At 49.0% G+C, this 20,131-nt stretch overlaps 1 protein-coding gene across 1 annotated transcript in view; it reads left to right on the top strand.

The window, feature by feature from the left end:
- The window catches only part of ABCA13 (ATP binding cassette subfamily A member 13), a 326,117-nt gene that overhangs the window by 119,625 nt on the left and 186,361 nt on the right, over positions 1–20,131 (top strand). Inside the window, 7 exon segments of the mRNA XM_059932550.1 lie at positions 8,378–8,515; positions 9,430–9,608; positions 11,765–11,982; positions 16,136–16,185; positions 16,188–16,232; positions 16,235–16,324; positions 19,886–20,043. Of these exon segments, the coding sequence (XP_059788533.1) occupies positions 8,378–8,515; positions 9,430–9,608; positions 11,765–11,982; positions 16,136–16,185; positions 16,188–16,232; positions 16,235–16,324; positions 19,886–20,043 (878 nt within the window).

Raw genomic sequence — 20,131 nt, 5'->3', positions numbered from 1 at the left:
ATAGATTTTAAATACACAAAATCTCAGTAATATAAGGACTAAAACATTTAGGAGGGTAGAACATTTTAATATAATTGCTTTTTGATAGAAGCTGAGAGGATTTGGCATCATAATCTATATTATTGATGTTAATTTGACACTCTAAGTCACGAATGACTTTTTTTTTAATTTTTAAATTTCATTTATTTTTTTATACAGCAGGTTCTTATTAGTCATCCATTTTATACACATCAGTGTATACATGTCAATCCCAATCATCCAATTCATCACACCACCACCACCACCCCCACCACCGCTTTCCCCCCTTGGTGTCCGTACGTTTGTTCTCTACATCTGTGTCCAATTTCTGCCCTGCAAACTGGTTCACCTGTACCATTTTTCTAGGTTCCACATATATGCATTAATATGCGATATTTGTTTTTCTCTTTCTGACTTACTTCACTCTGTATGACAGTCTCTATCTAGATCCATCCACATCTCTACAAATGACCCAATTTCATTCCTTTTTATGGCTGACTAATATTCCATTGTATGCATGTACCACATCTTCTTTATCCATTCATCTGTCGATGGGAATTTAGGTTGCTTCCGTGACCTGACTATTGTAAATAGTGCTGCAGTGAACATTGGGGTGCATGTGTCTATTTGAATTACGGTTTCCTCTGGGTATATGCCCAGTAGTGGGATTGCTGGGTCATATGGTAGTTCTATTTTCAGTTTTTTAAGGAACCTCCATATTGTTCTCCATAGTGGCTGTATCAATTTACATTCCCACCAACAGTGCAAGAGGGTTCCCTTTTCTCCACACCCTCTCCAGCATTTGTTGTTTGTAGATTTTCTGATGATGCCCGTTCTAAATGGTGTGAGGTAATACCTCATTGTAGTTTTGATTTGCAGTTCTCTAATGATTAGTGATGTTGAGCAGCTTTTCATGTGCCTCTTGGCCATCTATATGTCTTCTTTGGAGAAATGTCTATTTAGGTCTTCTGCCCATTTTTGGATTGGGTTGTCTGTTTTTTTAATATTGAGCTGCATGAGCTGTTTATATATTTTGGAGATTAATCCTTTGTCCGTTGATTCGTTTGCAAATATTTTCTCCCATTCTGAGGGTTGTCATTTCGTCTTGTTTGTAGTTTCCTTTGCTTTGCAAAAGCTTTTAAGTTTCACTAGGTCCCATTTGTTTGTTTTTATTTCCATTACTCTAGGAGGTGGATCAAAAAAGATCTTGCTGTGATTTATGTCAAAGAGTGTTCTTCCTATGTTTTCCTCTAAGAGTTTTACAGTGTCCGGTCTTACATCTAGGTCTCAAATCCATTTTGAGTTTATTTTTGTGTATGGTGTTAGGGAGTGTTTTAATTTCATTCTTTTACATGTAGCTGTCCAGTTTTCCCAGCACCACTTATTGAAGAGACTGTCTTTTCTCCATTGTATACCCTTGCCTCCTTTGTCATAGATTAGTTGACCATAGACGTGTGGGTTTGTCTCTGGGTTTTCTGTCCTGTTCCATTGAACTATATTTCTTTTTTGTGCCAGTACCATATTGTCTTGATTACTGTGGCTTTGCAGTATACTCCGAAGTCAGGGAGTCTGATTCCTCCAGCTCCATTTTTTTCCCTCAAGACTGCTTTGGCTATTCGGGGTCTTTTGTGTCTCCATACAAATTTGAAGATTTTTTGTTGTAGTTCCGTAAAAAATGCCATTGGTAATTTGATAGGGATTGCATTGAATCTGTAGATTGCTTTGGGTAGTAGAGTCATTTTCACAATATTGATTCTTCCAATCCAAGAACATGGTATATCTCCTCATCTGTTTGTATCATCTTTAATTCTTTCATCAGTGTCTTATAGTTTTCTGCATACAGGTCTTCTGTCTCCCTAGGTAGGTTTATTCCTAGGTATTTTATTCTTTTTGTTGCAATGGTAAATGGGAGTGTTTCCTTAATTTCTCTTTCAGATTTTTCATTGTTAGTGTATAGGAATGCAAGAGATTTCTGTGCATTAATTTTGTATCCTGCAACTTTACCAAATTCATTGATTAGCTCTAGTAGTTTTCTGGTGGAATCTTTAGGATTCTCTATGTATAGTATGTCATCTGCAAACAGTGACAACTTTACTTCTTCTTTTCCAATTTGTATTCCTTTTATTTCTTTTTCTTCTCTGATTGCCACGGCTAAGACTTCCAAAACTATGTTGAATAATAGAGGAAAGAGTGGGCGTCTTTGTCTTGTTCCTGATCTTAGAGGAAATGCTTTCAGTTTTTCACCATTGAGAATGATGTTTGCTGTGAGTTTGTCATATATGGCCTTTATTATGTTGAGGTAGGTTCCTTCTATGCCCACTTTCTGGAGAGTTTTCATCATAAATGGGTGTTGAATTTTGTTATAAGCTTTTTCTGCATCTATTGAGATGATCATATGGTTTTTATTCAATTTGTTAGTATGGTGTATCACATTGCTTTATTTGTGTATATTGAAGAATCCTTGCATCCCCGGGATAAATCCCACTTGACCATGGTGTATGATTCTTTTAATGTGTTGTTGGATTCTGTTTGCTAGTATTTTGTTGAGTATTTTTGCATCTATGATCATCAGTGATATTGGCCTGTAGTTTTCTTTTTTTGTGACATTTTTCTCTGGTTTTGGTATCAGGGTGATGATGGCCTCATAGAATGAGTTTAGGAGTGTTCCTTCCTCTGCAATTTTTTGGAAGAGTTTGAGAAGGATGGGTGTTAGCTCTTCTCTAAATGTTTGATAGAATTCACCTGTGAAGCCATCTGGTCCTGGACTTTTGTTTGTTGGAAGATTTTTAATCATTGTTTCAATTTCATTGCTTGTGATTGGTCTGTTCATATTTTCTATATCTTCCTGGTTCAGTCTTGGAAGGTTATACCTTTCTAAGAATTTGTCCATTTCTTCCAGGTTGTCCATTTTATTGGCATAGAGTTGCTTGTAGTAGTCTCTTAGGATACTTTGTATTTCTGCGGTGTCTGTTGTAACTCCTCCCTTTTCATTCCTAATTTTATTGATTTGAGTCCTTTCCCTCTTTTTCTTGATGAGTCTGGCTAATGGTTTATCAATTTTGTTTATCTTCTCAAAGAACCAGCTTTTAGTTTTATTGATCTTTGCTATTGTTTTCTTTGTTTCTGTTTTATTTATTTCCACTCTGATCTTTATGATTTCTTTCTCTCTGCTAACTTTGGGTTTTGTTTGTTCTTCTTTAGTTCCTTTAGGTGTAAGGTTAGATTTTTTATCTGAGATTTTTCTTGTTTCTTGAGGTAGGCTTGTATTGCTCTAAATTTCCCTCTTAGAACTGCTTTTGCTGCATCCCATAGGTTTTGGGTCGTCGTATTTTCGTTGTCATTTGTCTCTAGGTATTTTATTTCCTCTTTGATATCTTCAGTGATCTCTTGGTTATTTAGTAACGTATTGTTTAGCCTCCATGTGTTTTTGTTTTTTATGTTTTTTCCCCTGTAATTGGCTTGTAATCTCATAGTGTTTTAGTCAGAAAAGATGCTTGATATGATTACAATTTTGTTAAATTTACTGAGGCTTGATTTGTGACCCATGGTGTGATCTATCCTGGAGAATGTTCCAGGCACACTTGAGAAGAAAGTGTAATCTGCTGTTTTTGGATGGAATGTCGTATAAATATCAAGTAAATCTATGTGGTCTATTGTGTCAGTTAAAGCTTCTGTTTCCTTATTAATCTTCTTTTTGGATCATCTGTCCATTGGTGTAATTGAGGTGTTAAAGTCCCCTACTATTATTGTGTTACTGTTGATTTCCTCTTTTAGAGCTGTTAGCAGTTGCCTTATGTATTGTGGTGCTCCTATGTTGGGTGCATATATATTTATAATTTTTATATTGTCTTCTTGGATTGCTCCCTTGGTCATTATGTAGTGTCCTTCCTTGTCTCTTGTAACATTCTTTATTTTACAGTCTATTTTATCTGATATGAGTATTGCTACTCCAGCTTTATTTTGATTTCCATTTGCATGGAATATCTTTTTCCATCCCCTCACTTTCAGTCTGTATGTGTCCCTAGGTCTGAAGTGGGTCTCTTGTAGACAGCATATATATATGGGTCTTGTTTTTGTATCCATCAGTGAGCCTGTGTCTTTTGGTTGGAGCAGTTAATCCATTCACGTTTAAGGTAATTATCGATATGTCTGTTCATATTACGATTTTCTTAATTGTTTTGGGTTTCTTCTTGGAGGTCCTTTTCTTCTGTTGTGTTTCCCACTTAGAGAAGTTCCCTTAGCATTCGTTGTTGAGCTGGTTTGGTGGTGCTGAATTCTCTTAGCTTTTGCTTGTCTATAAAGCTTTTAATTTCTCTATCGAATATGAACAAGATCCTTGCCGTGTAGAGTAATCTTGGTTGTAGGTTCTTCCCTTTCATCACTTTAAACTTGTCATGCCACTCCCTTCTGGCTCTGTAGAGTTTCTGCTGAGAAATCAGCTGTTAAACTTATAGGAATTCCCTTGTATGTTATTTGTCATTTTTCCCTTGCTGCTTTCAGTAATTTTTCTTTGTCTTTAATTTTTGCCAATTTGATTACTATGTGTCTTGGTGTGTTTTTCCTTGGGTTTATCCTGTATGGGACTCTCGGTGCTTCCTGGACTTGCGTGGCTATTTCCTTCCCCATGTTAGGGAAGTTTTCAACTATAATCTCTTCAAATATTTTCTCTGGTCCTTTCTCTCTCTCTTCTCCTTCTGGGACGCCTATAATGCGAATGTTGTTGCATTTAATGTTGTCCCAGTGGTCTCTTAGGCTGTCTTCATTTCTTTTCATTCTTTTTTCTTTATTCTGTTCTGCAGCAGTGAATTCCACCATTCTGTCTTCCAGGTCACTTATCCGTTCTTCTGCCTCAGTTATTTTGCTATTGATTCCTTCTAATGTATTTTTCATTTCAGTTATTGTATTGTTCATATCTGTTTGTTTGTTCTTTAATTCTTCTAGGTCTTTGTTAAACATTTCTTGCATCTTCTTGATCTTTGCCTCCATTCTTTTTCTGAGGTCCTGGATCATCTTCACTATGATTATTTTGAATTCTTTTTCTGGAAGGTTGCTTATCTCCACTTCATTTAGTTATTTGTCTGGGGTTTTATCTTGTTCCTTCATCTGGTACATAGCCCTCTGCCTTTTTATCTTGTCTATCTTTCTGTGAATGTGGTTTTTGTTCCACAGGCTGCAGGACTGTAGTTCTTCTTGCTTCTGCTGTCTGCCCTCTGGTGGATGAGGATATCTAAGAGACTTGTGCAGGTTTCCTGATGGGAGGGACTGGTGGTGGGTAGAGCTGGCTGTTGCTCTGGTGGGCAGAACTCAGTAAAACTTTAATCCACTTGCCTGCTGATGGGTGGGGCTGGGTTCCCTCCCTGTTGGTTGTTTGGACTGAGGCGACCCAACACTGGAGCCTCCCCAGGCTCTTTGGTGGGGCTAATGGTGGACTCTGGAAGGGCTCATGCCAAGGAGTACTTCCCAGAAATTCTGCTGTCAGTGTCCTTGTCCCCGTGGTGAGCCACAGCCAACCCCCACCTCTGCAGCAGACCCTCCAACACTAGCAGGTAGGTCTGGTTCCATCTCCTATGGGGTCACTGCTCCTTCCCCTAGGTCCTGATGCACACACTACTTTGTGTGTGCCCTCCAAGAGTGGAGTCTCTGTTTCCCCCAGTCCTGTCAAAGTCCTGCAATCAAATCCTGCTAACCTTCAAAGTCTGATTCTCTACGAATTCCTCCTCCCATTGCCAGACCCCCTGGTTGGGAAGCCTGACGTGGGGCTCAGAATCTTCACTCCAGTGGGTGGACTTCTGTGGTATAAGTGTTCTCCAGTCTGTGAGTCACCCACCCAGCAGTTATGGGGTTTGATTTTATTGTGATTGCTCCCCTCCTACCATCTCATTGTGGCTTCTCCTTTGTCTTTGGATGTGGGGTATCTTTTTTAGTGAGTTCCAGTGTCTTCCTGTTGATGATTGTTCAGCAGTTAGTTGTGATTTTGGTGCTTTCACAAGAGGGAGTGAGAGCACGTCCTTCTCCTCCGCCATCTTGAACCAATCCCACCATGTGGCTTCTGCAGCCTCATGTCCTCAGACAGCCTTGTTGCCCCCCTTCTGCTTGGGGAGGAGAGGAGACAGCCGTGTGCCCATGTTGGGTGGTTGTAGGACCCTGGATGGTGCCCGGGACAGAGTACAAGGGCAGTACCGGCCGTGATGTGATGTAATTACCGATCTGCTACTCCCCTTCGTCCCCCGAGGGATGGTTATTAGTGTGTGGGACCTTGGGGAATATTCCACCTGCTCTAGTTGGTTAGGGCTGCGTCACAAAGTACACAGACTGCAGGGCTTAAACAGGAGACACTTATTCTGTCACAGCGCTGGGCTCCAGACTCCAGGATCCAGGTGTGGGCAGGGCTGGTTCCTCCCGAGGCCTCTCTCCTGGGCGTGTGGATGGCCACCTTCTCCCTGGGTCCTCACATGGTCATGCCTCTGTGTGTGTCTGTGTCCTGATTTCTTCTTCTAAGAACACCAGTCTTATTAGATCAGGGCCCACCCCCATGACCTCATTTTACCTTAATCACTCTTTAAATACTGTCCCTCCAAATACAGTCACATTCCGAGGTACCAGGGCTAAGACTCCAACAACCTGTAACAGGTGGTAAATACTGGACCAGATGCCAGCTCAGCATCTTCCTTCACATCAAAAGACAAGGGACCCCCATGCTTTCCTTTGCGGTCACCTCTTTGAATCTTTTGCATCGAGTGTGTGATTGTGTGTCTCTTCTGTGCTCGATGGTCAAAGTGCTAATATATAAAACAGTCTGCACAGAGGCCTTTATCTCTTCAATCACTTGTAGAACTTAGACCAGGCCTCATACATAAGCTAGGCTGTGTTAAAGAAAATTGATAGGTGTTAATAATTAAATCCACTTTCGTTTCAACATATAATGGGGCAAAGTAACTATTAAGTGGCTGAAATGAATTTGGAGGATCCGTTTGAAGAATGGCCATATACCTCATATAGAAATGTTAGCACTATGAGTTATCCTTCTCTGTAGGGTTTTTTTTTTTTTAACATCTTTATTAGAGTATAATTGCTTCACAGTGTTGTGTTAGTTTCTGCTATATAACAAAGTGAATCATCTATATGCATATGTATATCCCCTCCCTCTTGCATCTCCCCCCCACCCTCCCTATCCCACCCCTCCAGGTGGTCACAAAACACCAAGGTGATCTCCTCGTGCAATGCAGCAGCTTCCCACAAGCTATCTATTTTACATTTGGTAGTGTATATATGTCCATGACACTCTCTTACTTCGTCCCAGCTTACCGTTACCCCTCCCCATGTCTTCAAGTCCATTCTCTACGTCTGTGTCTTTATTCCTGTCCTGCCCCTAGATTCATGAGAACCATTTTTTTTTTTTTAGATTCCATATATATGTGTTAGCATATAGTATTTGTTTTTCTCTTTCTGACTTACTTCACTCTGTATGACAGACTCTAAGTCCATCCACCTCACTCTCTGTAGGCTTTTAATTGATTAATTCCTTCAGCTTTTAATAGTGTCTAGTAATCCATGCAGACAGCAAAGACAGGAAGAGTGACAGCTAAATGGGAGGGCAATGGGGAACATTCCACAATTATTTAATGCCAGTTTCACTTTTAATAAATACCTGCCTGTTTATTGAACACCTGCTTGGAAGGCGTTTTGGGGGAAGGGTACGTGAGGGCATCGCAGGTGGCTGGGCCAGGCTGAGGAGCGAGGCTTGGGGCTGATGCTCTGTACCCCGCGGTCACTGGTCCGTGTATGGGATGTGGATTGAACAGGTTAAGATGGGATAACATTTTATAGTGATTTAGCTGAGATATCCTACTACAGAATCTGAAATAATTGGTATAGACGATTTTATTTACAAAGCAGAAATAGAGACATAGATACAAAGAACAAACATATGGATACTAAGGGGGAATGCGGGGGTGGGATGAATTGGGAGATTGGGATTGACATATATACACTACTGATACTAGGGTGGGATGAATTGGGAGATTGGGATTGACATATATACACTACTGATACTATGTATAAAATAGATAACTAATGAGAACCTACTGTATAGCACAGGGAACTCTACTCAATGCTCTGTGGTGACCTAAATGGGAAGGAAATCCAAAAAAGAGGGGATGTATGTATACATATAGCTGATTCACTTTGCTGCACAGTAGAAACTAACACAACATTGTAAAGCAGTTATACTCCAATAAAAATTAAAAACAAAAAACAAAAAAAACCCAAACAGAAAAAAAAAACAAAAAGAGGTATTCCACTTTAGAATCTTCTAAGTAGAAAAAAAATTGAACTGATTTCAATTTATCTTATTTTTTAGGAACTTCCGGTTTAAGGAAACCATGGTGCTTCCCCTTCACTGTTTCCTATTGGCAGGATGTGTGTGGGTTGGTGGTGAAAAGGCAGATCGTGGCAGGTTCTCACCTGTTCTTCTTCAGTGGGGATGTAGACAGTCAAGGTTGGTAATGAGGAGTGTAGTTGGAGGCGTGTTTCTCCTTCTGGCCAGTTTGGTTTTGTTTTTCATTTCTGGTTGAGCCTTTGTAACCGTGTGTGCACCGCTGCCCAGAGGCCCACTTTCCACCCCTCGTGGGCAGGAACCCTGGTGTTAGTGTTACTGTTTACAGCATCCTCTGTGCATCATGTGCATTTGTGCACTATTGTAATTCAGCAAAATGAAGCTTCATTTTTAACATGAATTTGTGTAATAAATAGAAGCAAAAGTCCCAGGTGTAACATACTTTAGAACGTTCAAAGTGTTTCACAAGTGCTAGTTTATTCGAGGCTCCATGAGAGAGACTATCGCTGCCCCTACAAATGGGGATGTGCTTCCCAGGAGACTGGCGGGGGGTGGCTGGCCCCCACCCCAGTCCTATCGGGGCCTGGGGCTCATCCACAGAGTACAACTTAGCAGGAATCTATGGATAAACAAGCTCCCATCGTGACAGTTTTATACTGTAAGTCAATATTGTAATTTTTTTCTGACTGCACAAGTAAAATATGAATCTCACAGAAAATTTGGGACAGCACCACCTAGTAATGGTCACCTTCTCTGGAGACTGTCAGTCGTGTGTAACTAACCTGCCTGCCATCATTCCTCTGCATATATACAAACACCTGTGTGTGTGCGTGCTTGTTTTTACTTTCTTGCAAAATGTGTAACATAGGGTACAAAACTTTGTAGTCAGTGATTTCACTTAATTTTTGCCATCGTATAATCTGCCTCTTGATTTTGGTAGAGAAAGATTTTTGAATTGCTTTGCAAGTTTCACAGAGGTAGAATTCAAGCCCGAGGCAGCCACTGAGTTATTAACTGTGAACGTTGCTTTGGGGGCTTTTGGAATCCTCTCAGGGTAAACTGCATCTTCCTCACAGGCTCATGCATGCAAAATGGGGAAGGAGAGCTGGAAGGAGCCCCCCCCCCAGGTGTTGTCCTGCTTTCTGTGACCAAGGAGCATGTTCACCACCAGGCAGCGGTCCAGGACCTGACCCTGACTTTCCACAGGGACCAGATCACTGCCCTGCTGGGCACCAACAGTGCTGGGAAGACCACTGTCATGTGCGTTCCACTCCCCTCCTGAAACCCGGGGCTTTGGTTCTTACGGATACCAGTTTACTTGTGAGACAGAGGCTAGATCCCTTTTCTTCCTTTTTTAAATTTCATCTCAGTACAGAGTTTAAAGACACAGCAGAAAGACAGACCTCTCGCTAGAGCTGTCGTGGGTCTGAGCAGACTCAAGGGTGGGGGAGGGACTGTTTAAAATAAATTTAATTCTTTTATTCCCTAAAAGATATTCATGGTTTTACTTTGGCCTTTGAAAGTCCTATGACATTTTTTTTTCTCTTACGAAGTTTAACTCTGCTTGCATATCTAGAGGAAGATGAAATTTGCAATGACGTTTGCAATTTTTTAACACCTGAGTATTTTTCTTTTTCATGTTCTGCTTTTTGTGTGGTTGTGTTTTTTTGAAACCTTTATTTTTGATTTGGGATCCAATGGCTCCAGATTTGTTTAAAGAATCAAATCATGTGATCCCAGAGAAAGGATGAGCTCAAACATTCATGGCCCACAAAACAGCCCTGAGCTGACTGTGGAAATGGGGCGTGTTTAAGGCCAAACCACCCAAATTACTGAATTTCTCTTTTGAACAAGTGACTGTCTTTTTGTTCTTTATCAGTAGGACTAAAGTATGCTTAGTTAAAGCAAGAAAAGGGAGGATTTGCTTCAGAATTCTTATAGGTAGAAAACATAAAGCTTCAGAAATCTTTTACTGTGAAAATGTGGAAAGGTTTCTACTTTCCTTGGATGCTGAAATAGAGTTGAAGATTTCGCTGAGTACTTTTTTAGTGTTTTCAGATCAGGAAAGTAAACGTTGCTCAAATAATGACTCAGAAAGCCAGCCTCCACACTGTGCTTTTACTAATGCACATTTCCTACAAGAAAACCTGGAGCTTGTGTTTAGCACAACGATGAGAATCAAATCAGGAGTTTCTCGATGTTTCGAGGGTCACTTCATCATTTTTTGTGCCTGTTTGCAGCAGGCTGTGAGTCACCCCAGGGATGTCTCTTCCTGGCAGGTCTCAGAGGAGAGGCTCAGAGGCCTGTTCACTGGCTGGTGGTCACTGAAATGAGAAGCTCTGAGACTCATCCAGATGTGTACACATGGTCCCACTGTATCCCCCAAAGAGGTTTGAAAATTGCATAGCACACAGTTGTCAATCAAAGTTACTGAGGTGCAGTTCACTTGCAGTGAACAGTATGTGTCCAGATGTGCGTCTGATGGGCCGACAGGCTTAGCTACAGCTCACAGAAGCCAGTGGAGGAACAGGACACCTACTTTTGTGTCCCCCCCCCCCACCGCCCCAAGGCACCTGTGCCTCCTGGATCCTGGCCCCCGAGCGACCAGACCTGCTGTTTGTTGCTGTTACGCAGTTTGCATTTTCTAGCGTTTCCTATAAGTGGAGTTGTGCTGGGTCCCCCATTGGCATGATGCTCGGAGACCCACGTGTGGTACTGTCGCATCAGCTGTCTGATCAGCTGTTTCACCTGTTGGTGGCAGTTGAGGTTGTGTCCAGGTTTTGGTGATTATGAACATTCATGTAGACCCCTTTGTGTGGACACACATTTTAATTTCTTTCTGTAAGTAGTTAGGAGTGGTTTGCTAGGTCTTGTGGTGAGTGTATATCTCACTTTGGAGAAAAAGAACGTAATCTAAAGCATGAATAATAAACTCCCTGAACCAGCAGACTGGGCAGTCCTCAGGTGTCCTGTGGGCAAGGCAGACAGGAGTTTCTGGAGACAGGCCTCGGCTTGTCGTGGCTTTGACGTGGCAGACGGGTGGCTCCAGCGTAGAGGAAGGAGGCCCGGCCGCAGGGCTGGGGGTCGAGGTTGCGTCTCTGCTCGGCTCACATCCCGTGAGGACTTGGGTGATCGGCTGTTTCTCTAGCCTGCTTCCTCGTCTGTGACGACAAACTCGGAGTCACCGTCCTAAACTCTCAGCTCTGACGGTCGGTGGTCACCGCGCATCCCAGGGGAGCGTGACCAGACCGCAGGCCCGCGTCCCGCCGAGCTCCTGACACTCTTTGCCTCCCTGTGGACGAGGCGGCTGGCGGGAGGTTAGGTGCGACTCCCCGCAGGCGGCAGGCGTCCCCGGGGCCTCTGGGGGTCAGGGCGGCACCCCCCGCCTCCACTTACGTGTCTTCTCTGCAGATTTTTGCTGAGGGGGCTCTACCCCCACCATCCGGAGCCATCGCGGTCAATGGCAGGAACCTGCAGACGGAGGCATCCTCGGTCAGGGCGGAGCTGGGCGCGTGTCCGCAGCGCGACGTGCTGTTTGACCCCCTCACGGCGCTCGAGCACCTGCCGCTCTTCTCGTCCCTGAAGGCGCCACGGGGGACCCGCCGGGAGCTGCGTGGGCGTGTCCGTAGGTGGGTGGCAGCCACCTCTGTCCCCCGTCCCCCGCCCTGTGTGGGTGTGTAAGGGGTGTGGGTGTCCCGAAGTGCAGAGGACGGGCGGAGGGGGTGAGGAGCGGGTGAAGGAGCCTAAGCGGTCCTGCCGAGGAGTCTGGACGTTACCCTGCAGGTAGGTGGCTGGAGGCAGCAGGGGGCGAGCAGCCTGCGGCCCGGCGGGTGTACCGGGGGCCCTGGGTGGGTGCCAGCCCTGAGAGGGACGGGACGCAGAGAGGCCGCTGAGAGCCTGAGTCACGGTTGCGAGGGAGGCCCAGGTTTGAAGGCTGTTCAAGACCACGTTGAGCAGCTGGGTGTCCAAGGTGGGGACGGGAGGGGTCCGGGGTCAGGATGCGTTCTGGGGGGAGCAGAGGACACGTGTGTGGGGAGACGAGGAGGGGCTGGGCGGCAGGACGGGCCGGGAGGCCACGGAAGCTCGTCCCATTTCACCGGGATGCGTAGAAGCTGAGCCCAGAGGGCAGAGGGGACCCGAGTCCCCGGTCAGGACACAGAGTGGCGTCTCTGGGAGGTGGGTGTGGCGGGGCCCGAGGGGGAAGGACAGGGCCGGGTGGGGCCTTGAGCCAGCGGGCGAGCCACTGATGTAGAAGACACGGCCGGGGTGGGTGTGAGGGCCGTGGCCCAGGCTGGGCTTGGCCGCTCGGGGGGACGCGCGGCCGGGCCAGTGTGGAGGCTCCTTGTTCCCAAGCCGACTTCACGAAGCAGGACATCAGGCGGGCCCGACCCGTGGGGGGGAGATGCTGCTTTGGGGCCGGGGTGTGAGGACGGATGGTCAGTACTGCACGGGCCTCAGAAGAAAACGGGCATCTAAGGAACTGTCACACGTGACCGCTTATCGCTGCCTTGAAACAGTTTTGCAAGATTCATTTTGTAAAGTGAGGGTTTACAGTCAGCGTGTAGTGAAGGAGAAAGCGTGCAGGGCTTGGGAGCGCTCCGTCCCCCGAGACCCTGTTCCTCACCACGCGAAACGAAAAAACTTGCGGTCCGGAGCAGTGCTGGAAAACGACCCGCTGTTTCTCCAGCAGCGCCCGCCGCCGGGCGGGTATATCCTCCACGCCTGGAAGAGAGCAGTGCTTCTCTGGATGATCTCCCTTGAAACGGGGGACTGTGTTTAGGGACAGCGGGTGTGGAGCACGTCAGATGCAGGCGGACGCTCACGCTCGCAGGGTCAGATGCGAATCAAGTCTGAACCGAGGCAGCCCCAACCTCAGGGGACATGAGTCCATAAATCAGAGACGGTGCCCCAGGCTTCGTTTTACCGGTGGTCTCCCCCCACACCCCCAGTTCACATTATTGGCTGGTAAGTGGCGTCTAGAGGCTGTTCTCCACTGCAGGGGGCGGGTTCACGTCACGTCTTCAGAAATGGCTGCTGATGACAGCCACGCTATTGACGGTGGGGTCTCAAATACACGGGAAAATGTCTCCTCTGCGCTAGTCAAGCCCGTCCTAAACGACAGCAGGTACTTGCAGAGAAGTGACGCGTGTCGCTAAGGGACAGATTGGTTATGTGCCACCTACGTTTTTATAAAAGTCACGGGGCACCAATTTTCATTCAAAGTATGCGCCTACCCTGGACCACGGCAGACTCCGCTCTGCTAGTGGCTGGGCCTCAACGTAGCTCCTAACGATGCTTTGTGGGCTCCATCTTTTGATGTGGGTGCAGCAACCTCGGTGGTTATCAGTTTGCTGCGTGTTACCTGGCAACGAGGCTGGTGCGCACAGAGGTGGTCGGGGTGCGATCATGTTTTAGGACAGCTGTTCTCAATTAGAGGAGCGACGGCTGGAGCCCCTGACTCGGAGCTGGCCGCTCAGTGTCAGCTCCCGTGGCAGTGCTTCGTTTCCTTAATGGGGAGCTTCGTTACAATCCTGTTCAAGGCGGACGGGATCCAGGGTAGACGCCTCAGAGGGAACATGTGTCAAGAGTCAGGTCTTTACTGCTGCCTTTTATTTGGAGGAGAAGGTAGGAGAAGTCAAGGAGGTGCTTTATCAATGGGATGCCGTGATGCAGTGAGCGTTAGTCTTGAGGATTCTGGCGAGCACCGCAGGGCTCCAGCTGCAGGCTGGCTTGTTCGACGGTGAAGAGACGCAAGAGGGCACGTGTGCAGGTGGACATGAGGAGAGGACAGGGCATCGAGCCCTGGACCCTGCAGTGTGGAGAGGCTGGAGGGATGAGGAGGGACCCACCAGGGATAAGGGAGAGGGACCGGTGGGGGCAGAGGAGGGACCAGTCCATTGAGGAGGGTCAGGTAACATGAAGACTGAAACGCGACCTCTGGACTTAGTGTAAGGAGCTGGCTGGTGACTTGGATCAGAGCCATCTCAGTAGCACAGTGGGAGGGAGGTCTCTCTGGAGTCTGGTAGAGAGAGGATGGAAGGAGGGGGCTGGAAACTGCACTTCTTCCCCGGAGTCTTGCTGTGAAACGGAGCAAAGAAGTGGGACGTTATCAAGATGCAAGAGAAAAGGATGTTTTGAATACGGAGCAAACCACTGAGGCCGATGAGGGCGGGTGGCTTGCTGGGCGCTGCCCGGTGAGTGGTGGGGAGGGTTGTCGGGGGGGGGGCACTCTGCGGAGGGCAGAGCCTGTGGACGCAGAGGGCAGGGAGGGGCCGCGGGGCCCAGAGGAGAGTCGGGTTTTGTGGGTGAGCGATGGCTGGGGAAAGGATGTGGTCAGAGGAGGACGTGTGGGATCGAGCCTCTGGTGGAGCTGCGGCTGCTGGAAGCAGCTGGGTCCAGGGTGTGGCCTGGTCTGGAGTGCATAGGAGTGTGCTGAGTTCAAGGTCGAGAGAGAATGGGCAGGGTTTTGGTATAACATAGAAATGGAATTAGGACCTGCGTGTTTGAGAACATCTGACATCTCGCTGCCTTGCTTTTCTGTTGGTTTTCTCTGCCGGTCCATGTGGGACTAACGTGGGCTTAATAAATCCACCTCCTCTGGTGTTGGAGTCAACTGGCCGGGGAGGGGTTGGGGGTCTAATGGGAATAAACGTGAAGTCAGTCCCCTGCTGAGATGGACCGCTTGTCCTTTTCCTCCCAACTGGGCTGCTGTCCACAGTAGGAGCACCTGAAAAACAAGGGTAAGAACGGCTCCAAATGTAAGTTGAGGTTCACCCCGCAGGAAATGCACGGGGACGCTGACCAACCGTCAAGTGGGCAGACTGACAACCAGACCTGAGAAGCTCTCCTGGGCTCCTTCTGGGTCGGGATGAGAAATCTGCAAACAGTGAAACAGACACGAAGCATTTACTCGGTGATCGGGTGGGCAGGTCCCTGGGATTTTACCAGCCAGTGTCTTTGCCTGAGGGTTTGCAGTGTTCTGGGACCTGACAGTCTTGAAGCCAACCTGCGTGGCACCTTGTAATCCCTCCCTGGGCCTCCTCCTCTCTGGCTGCTCCTTGGCCTCCAGGAAGTTGTGAACCCGCCTGTGGCTCCACGGGAGGGAATCCGCTGGGTGTGGGCGCTCAGGGGAGGGTTTCGGGGGGCACTGCTCTAAGAGGGGCTGCACAGAGGGTGAGATTAAGTAGGCGGGGGGAGCTAAGTGTTCCCAAGAGTTCACGGGGTGCAGAGTGAAAGGTTACCTGTGAGGAAAGACGGCGGTGGCCCCTCCTGTTGGGAGATGCCGGGCTTCTGAAATCAGCGTGGAGACTGAAGGCTCCCGGAGATAAGAGGGGGCCGATCCCCACTTTAACGGCGTCTGATCATCCCTCAGTCAGGAAGGGGCTGCTCCAGATGTAGCGCACGTGGGCCAGAGTCCAGACCTTCCTCAGACGCGCCTGGCGGGCTGCTCTGGCCGCCCCACCGGCCTCCGCAGAGTCCCGAGGGAACGGAGGGCCCTCGGTGGCAGGTGTGAGCGAAGCCCAGAGAGGAGACAGCACGTATTTCCTACAAACGGGACCTAAGGGCAGGTCCTGCTCACGAGGCCCCGCGCTGGGTCCCCTGACGTGGCTCCATCTGGGCCCCTCGGAGGCCGGTGCTGTCGCGTCAGGACTCGCGGGCAACGTGGGTTCTGGGCCTCCTCCGTGTTTCTGGGCCTCTTAGGAAGCGCTCGGTGCTTGCGAGGCATTGTTTGTGGAGTGGGATTCGGAGCTCGGGGAGGTGAGGGCTGTGCCCTCGTTCCAGAACTCTCCAGGACGCGGGGCTGGCGCAGCACCTGCCCCAACACGCCCGCGCCCACTCGGGGGCACGTGGAGTAAGCTGTCCCTCGGCATCGCCCTCCTCGACGCGTCGTGGTCCCGGACGAGCCCACCGGAGGGGTGGACCCGTGTTCCCGGCGTGGCGTCTGGGACGTGCTCCTCGAACACCGAGAAGGTGGGGCCGGGCGGCGCTCCGCGTTCTCTTCCCGCGACACCGCCGTGGAGGAGGGGAGCGAGGAGCGTATCCCAGCACGTTACCCTCCTCGGGGAAAGACATTTCCCGGGAACCCACGGAGACACACCCGTCGTGCAGCATCTCCGTGGTGCCGGGCGTCTGGGGTTTGCTCAGCCTCGGCAGCGGGGCCATCCGAGCTTGTCACGCCTGATGTCAGTGGACACCGCACGCATCCACGTTGGGCTCCGCACGCATCCACGTTGGGCTCCATTCTGGAGTAATTCTGGGATTACGAGGAGGGGTGTCCCAGCTATAATCTGGAAAAAGCCCTCCCTTTCCTCGGGGAGGAAACCGAGGCACAGAGAGAAGGGCTGGGGTTTGCTCACAGCCACAGGGGAGGTTCCCCGAGCCAAGGGTGGAGCCGGGGCTGTGGTTTGGAAGTTTTGTGTTTCTCACCTGTATTGCTGTGTACAGTATTTCCAACTTAGGGCATTAGATGGGCAGTTACTGACTGCCAGCTTCTGATTCCTGCTGTGATTCTGAAGCCCTGCAGCCAGGAAGCACTGCATTTCACACAGTAACACCGGAGTTTGGAAAAAGCATCGGGAAGAGGGAAACGTACCCAGTGCTGCTGCTAGGCACGTGTGGGAACAACGGCGGCAGGGTTACCGTGGAAGCTTGTAAAGTGTTGTTTTCTTTTCCTTTTGGACTTCTGAGTACAAAGCCTTTTTGACTTAACCTGAAACCTTCACCTCCCTGGGGGAGATAAGGATTTGCTTCTTAAGAAATGCAGGGAGAAGGGACCAGAAAAAAGTCGTCATATTCTCTCCTTAAGGCAGAAAAGATGCTCCTGTTTGTCCCTTAAAGCTTGGTCGTAAGGCCGGGGTCGGGGAGGAGACCTGAAAGGACCACCCCGTCCTTTTCTGTTGCAGAAACCTAGGGGGGTCGTGGAGGGAGAAGACAGAAAAGGCCGCAGACCGCCCTGGGCTGGGTGACCGCTCCGGGACCGTGAGGTGGTCAGGGGTGAGGGGTCCTCCCGACCCGGTGCAGCCGCATCAGAGCTCATGAGGCCCAGCGGGACGCACCCGTGGCGCCTGTCCCGCACATTCATAGCCCCCAACTTCTGCACTGAGAGGACGGCAGAGCCTGCCAGGGGTGCTGCCTACAGGGGTGAGGTGGGCCCTGGAAGCCGGGGGAGACTCGGGGGCTGGCGGCCAGCAGGACCGAGGGCCCCGGGGGGCAGAGGGCCCCGTGCCGTGGGTTGACTCTGTTCAAGGCCCTGCTGCACAGGTGGGGCGGGGACAGGACCAGGTGGTCCCGGTCGTCACCCGGGGCCAGAGGATGCTGAGCACGCCGGGCCCGAGCCCCTCACCCTGCCCACTGCCCCGAGATCACAGCCCCCCCTCCTCCTCTTACCTGAGGCCCTTTGGGGAGAAAAGTAGGATGAGAAATCGTGACCCTCTGTGCAAGAGACTTTGGACACCACTTAAAGGGACGGGTGACGTTTTGAGATAAAATGAACGTAAATCCTTTCCCTGCCCCGGGAGTGGGGTTGATGAAGACGACAGGTGAGAGGTGGGCAGGTCAGCAGATATTGTTACTCTGCTCACCTGAGTTGCAGCGCACAATAAACACCACAGGCTCTTGGCGCTTGTTTATTTTAAAAATCAGAGCTGGGGCCTTCAGGGCTCAGCTGACAGAACATTTGAGTCACGAGCATAATTGTAACTTTGGACAGAAAACCAGGTACGATAAAAGTCTCAGAAACAGGCAGCTTTCTTCAAATTCTGTTGTTATAAATCAAATATATTCTCGCTGTTCTAGGTCATTTGGCAATGGTTGTCTTTGGGGGCTCCTTTGGAAGAGTCTGTGCACTGACGGATGTGTGAAATCAGTAGGATAAGATGGGTGGTACCAGGAGGGAAACAGGTTTTCAAGCATCAACATTTAGCGGTGTCTGGAAACAGCCCCAAACCTCCAGGCAGCTGTGCCACAGCTTTGTAAACCAGATCTAAGGGCGGCACAAAAGCAAGCGATCCCTGCTGAGTAGAAGGAGGCTCTGCTGGCAGAACACGGGGTGTTTGGCGCTCCGACTCCCTGGGATGTGATCCGCGTTTCCTGCTGAGTGATGCTTGGTGCTGAGGTCCTGGTCAGCCCTAGGACTGGTGCTTCCAAGCCTCCCTTGGAGGACCAATAAGGACGGAAAAGGTACCAGAGCAAATTGGTCCACTCGTCCCCCTCCTGCTCTACACATCCTGGACAACCTGGGAAATGACCCCACGCCTCTGGGCTCCAGTTTGCAAGTGGAGACAGTCATGCACCTTGTGGGGCTGTGTGTGAAGTGAGTGTGTGAAAGTGCACAGCTCAGTGCCTGGTACGTGGGTGCTCGGCCAGTGGCCACTCATCACTGTTGTTAAAACGGACAAGAGAAGTGGTTGGGGAAGGACCACCTTCCGAGGAGAGGGGACCAAACGCACCACCTGAACTGGGGGAACGCTAAAGTGGTGTCTTACCAAGCAACACTTGTCTTTTGAGTTTTGGGGGTGTCTTGAATTCCCTAAATGCCCACTGAGAAGCATCAAACATCTGTGAACTTAATCTACATTTTTTTGGAAATTACATTCCAGCTAACTTTCATTTTCAGATGACTTGATTGTCTGGAAACACATCATCTGGTCTCTAAACTGTTTCTAACCCCAGATCAGGGACTGAGCACATTTTCTTAGCCTCGAAGGACTTCTCATGCCAGGGGGTTGGCTTTGGTCTTTGGGACACATCTCTGGTGATATTGGCCGCTGTGCTCTAGGGTCTGTGTATCATGGTTTCTTTTTAGATGCAGTTTAAAAAAAAAGTGAATTGAGACTCCTGGTCTTTCCATCTTTCTCTGCTATTTAAAAATATAAAATCTGGTAGAGTTAAAAACGTGTTCGGCCTTCTCTCTTGGAAAACTTGCTTTTGAGATGAGAATCAATCAATGGGTTTATTTCTATTCAGTGAACTAGAATAGGTAGAATGGGCTTGATGTAGGCCTGAGAGCTTCCCTTCAGGTAGCTGAAGTGAACTTTATGAAAGCACCTTGCAGGGCCTCTGGCCTTCTGAGGTCAGTCTGGCCCCTTTCCTCCCCCAGGAAACGTAGTGAAACTCGGCAAGCGAGAGAATTCATAGGGGACACCTATGAGCCGAACGTTTGTTTCTACAAAAAGCAGATACGTGCCCTGTGCTTGGTGGGGCCTTTCTTCCTGGGGAGGCCCTGGCTCACGCCCCCCGCCTGCACCCTGCCCCCCACCTGCAACACACTCTCTGTGGCCACAGCCGCCGTGAGCTCTTCCAGATGGGGCGGCTGGCCCCGGGGACTCCCTGGCTTGTCTCTCAGTGTCACCCTTTGAGATGGAGGGTTTGCAGAAGCCGTGTCCTGACCCAGAGGCGTTTCTGGGCTTCTGATTTGGAGGGTGACCTCAGCTAACTTAAAACTCTGTGATGCCCTTGACACCACCCACCCCCGCATTGGCTCCCCGCACTGGAGGTTCGAGATGGACCCCTGGCATGTTGTGCGGGTCTGATGCCGGACTGTCGTCTTCACCACCCACCAGCTGGACGAGGCCGAGGTGCCGAGTGACCGCGTGGCCGTGCTGCAGCAGGGGCGGCCCCAGTGCTGCGGCACCCTCTCCAGTCTGACCCAGGCCCACGGCCGGGGGCTCCTCCTGATGCTCAGCAAGGAGGTGAGACCCTGGGGGTAGGTGCAGGGAGACACGAACCTCCTTGGGGGCCAGAGGAGACAGATCCAGACTGTTCCCCAGTCACAACATT

The sequence above is a fragment of the Balaenoptera ricei genome, chromosome 9 (assembly GCF_028023285.1).
Source record: "Balaenoptera ricei isolate mBalRic1 chromosome 9, mBalRic1.hap2, whole genome shotgun sequence".
In the NCBI taxonomy this organism is placed as follows: Eukaryota; Metazoa; Chordata; class Mammalia; order Artiodactyla; family Balaenopteridae; genus Balaenoptera; species Balaenoptera ricei.
This window is presented reverse-complemented; position numbering and strand designations above follow the sequence as displayed.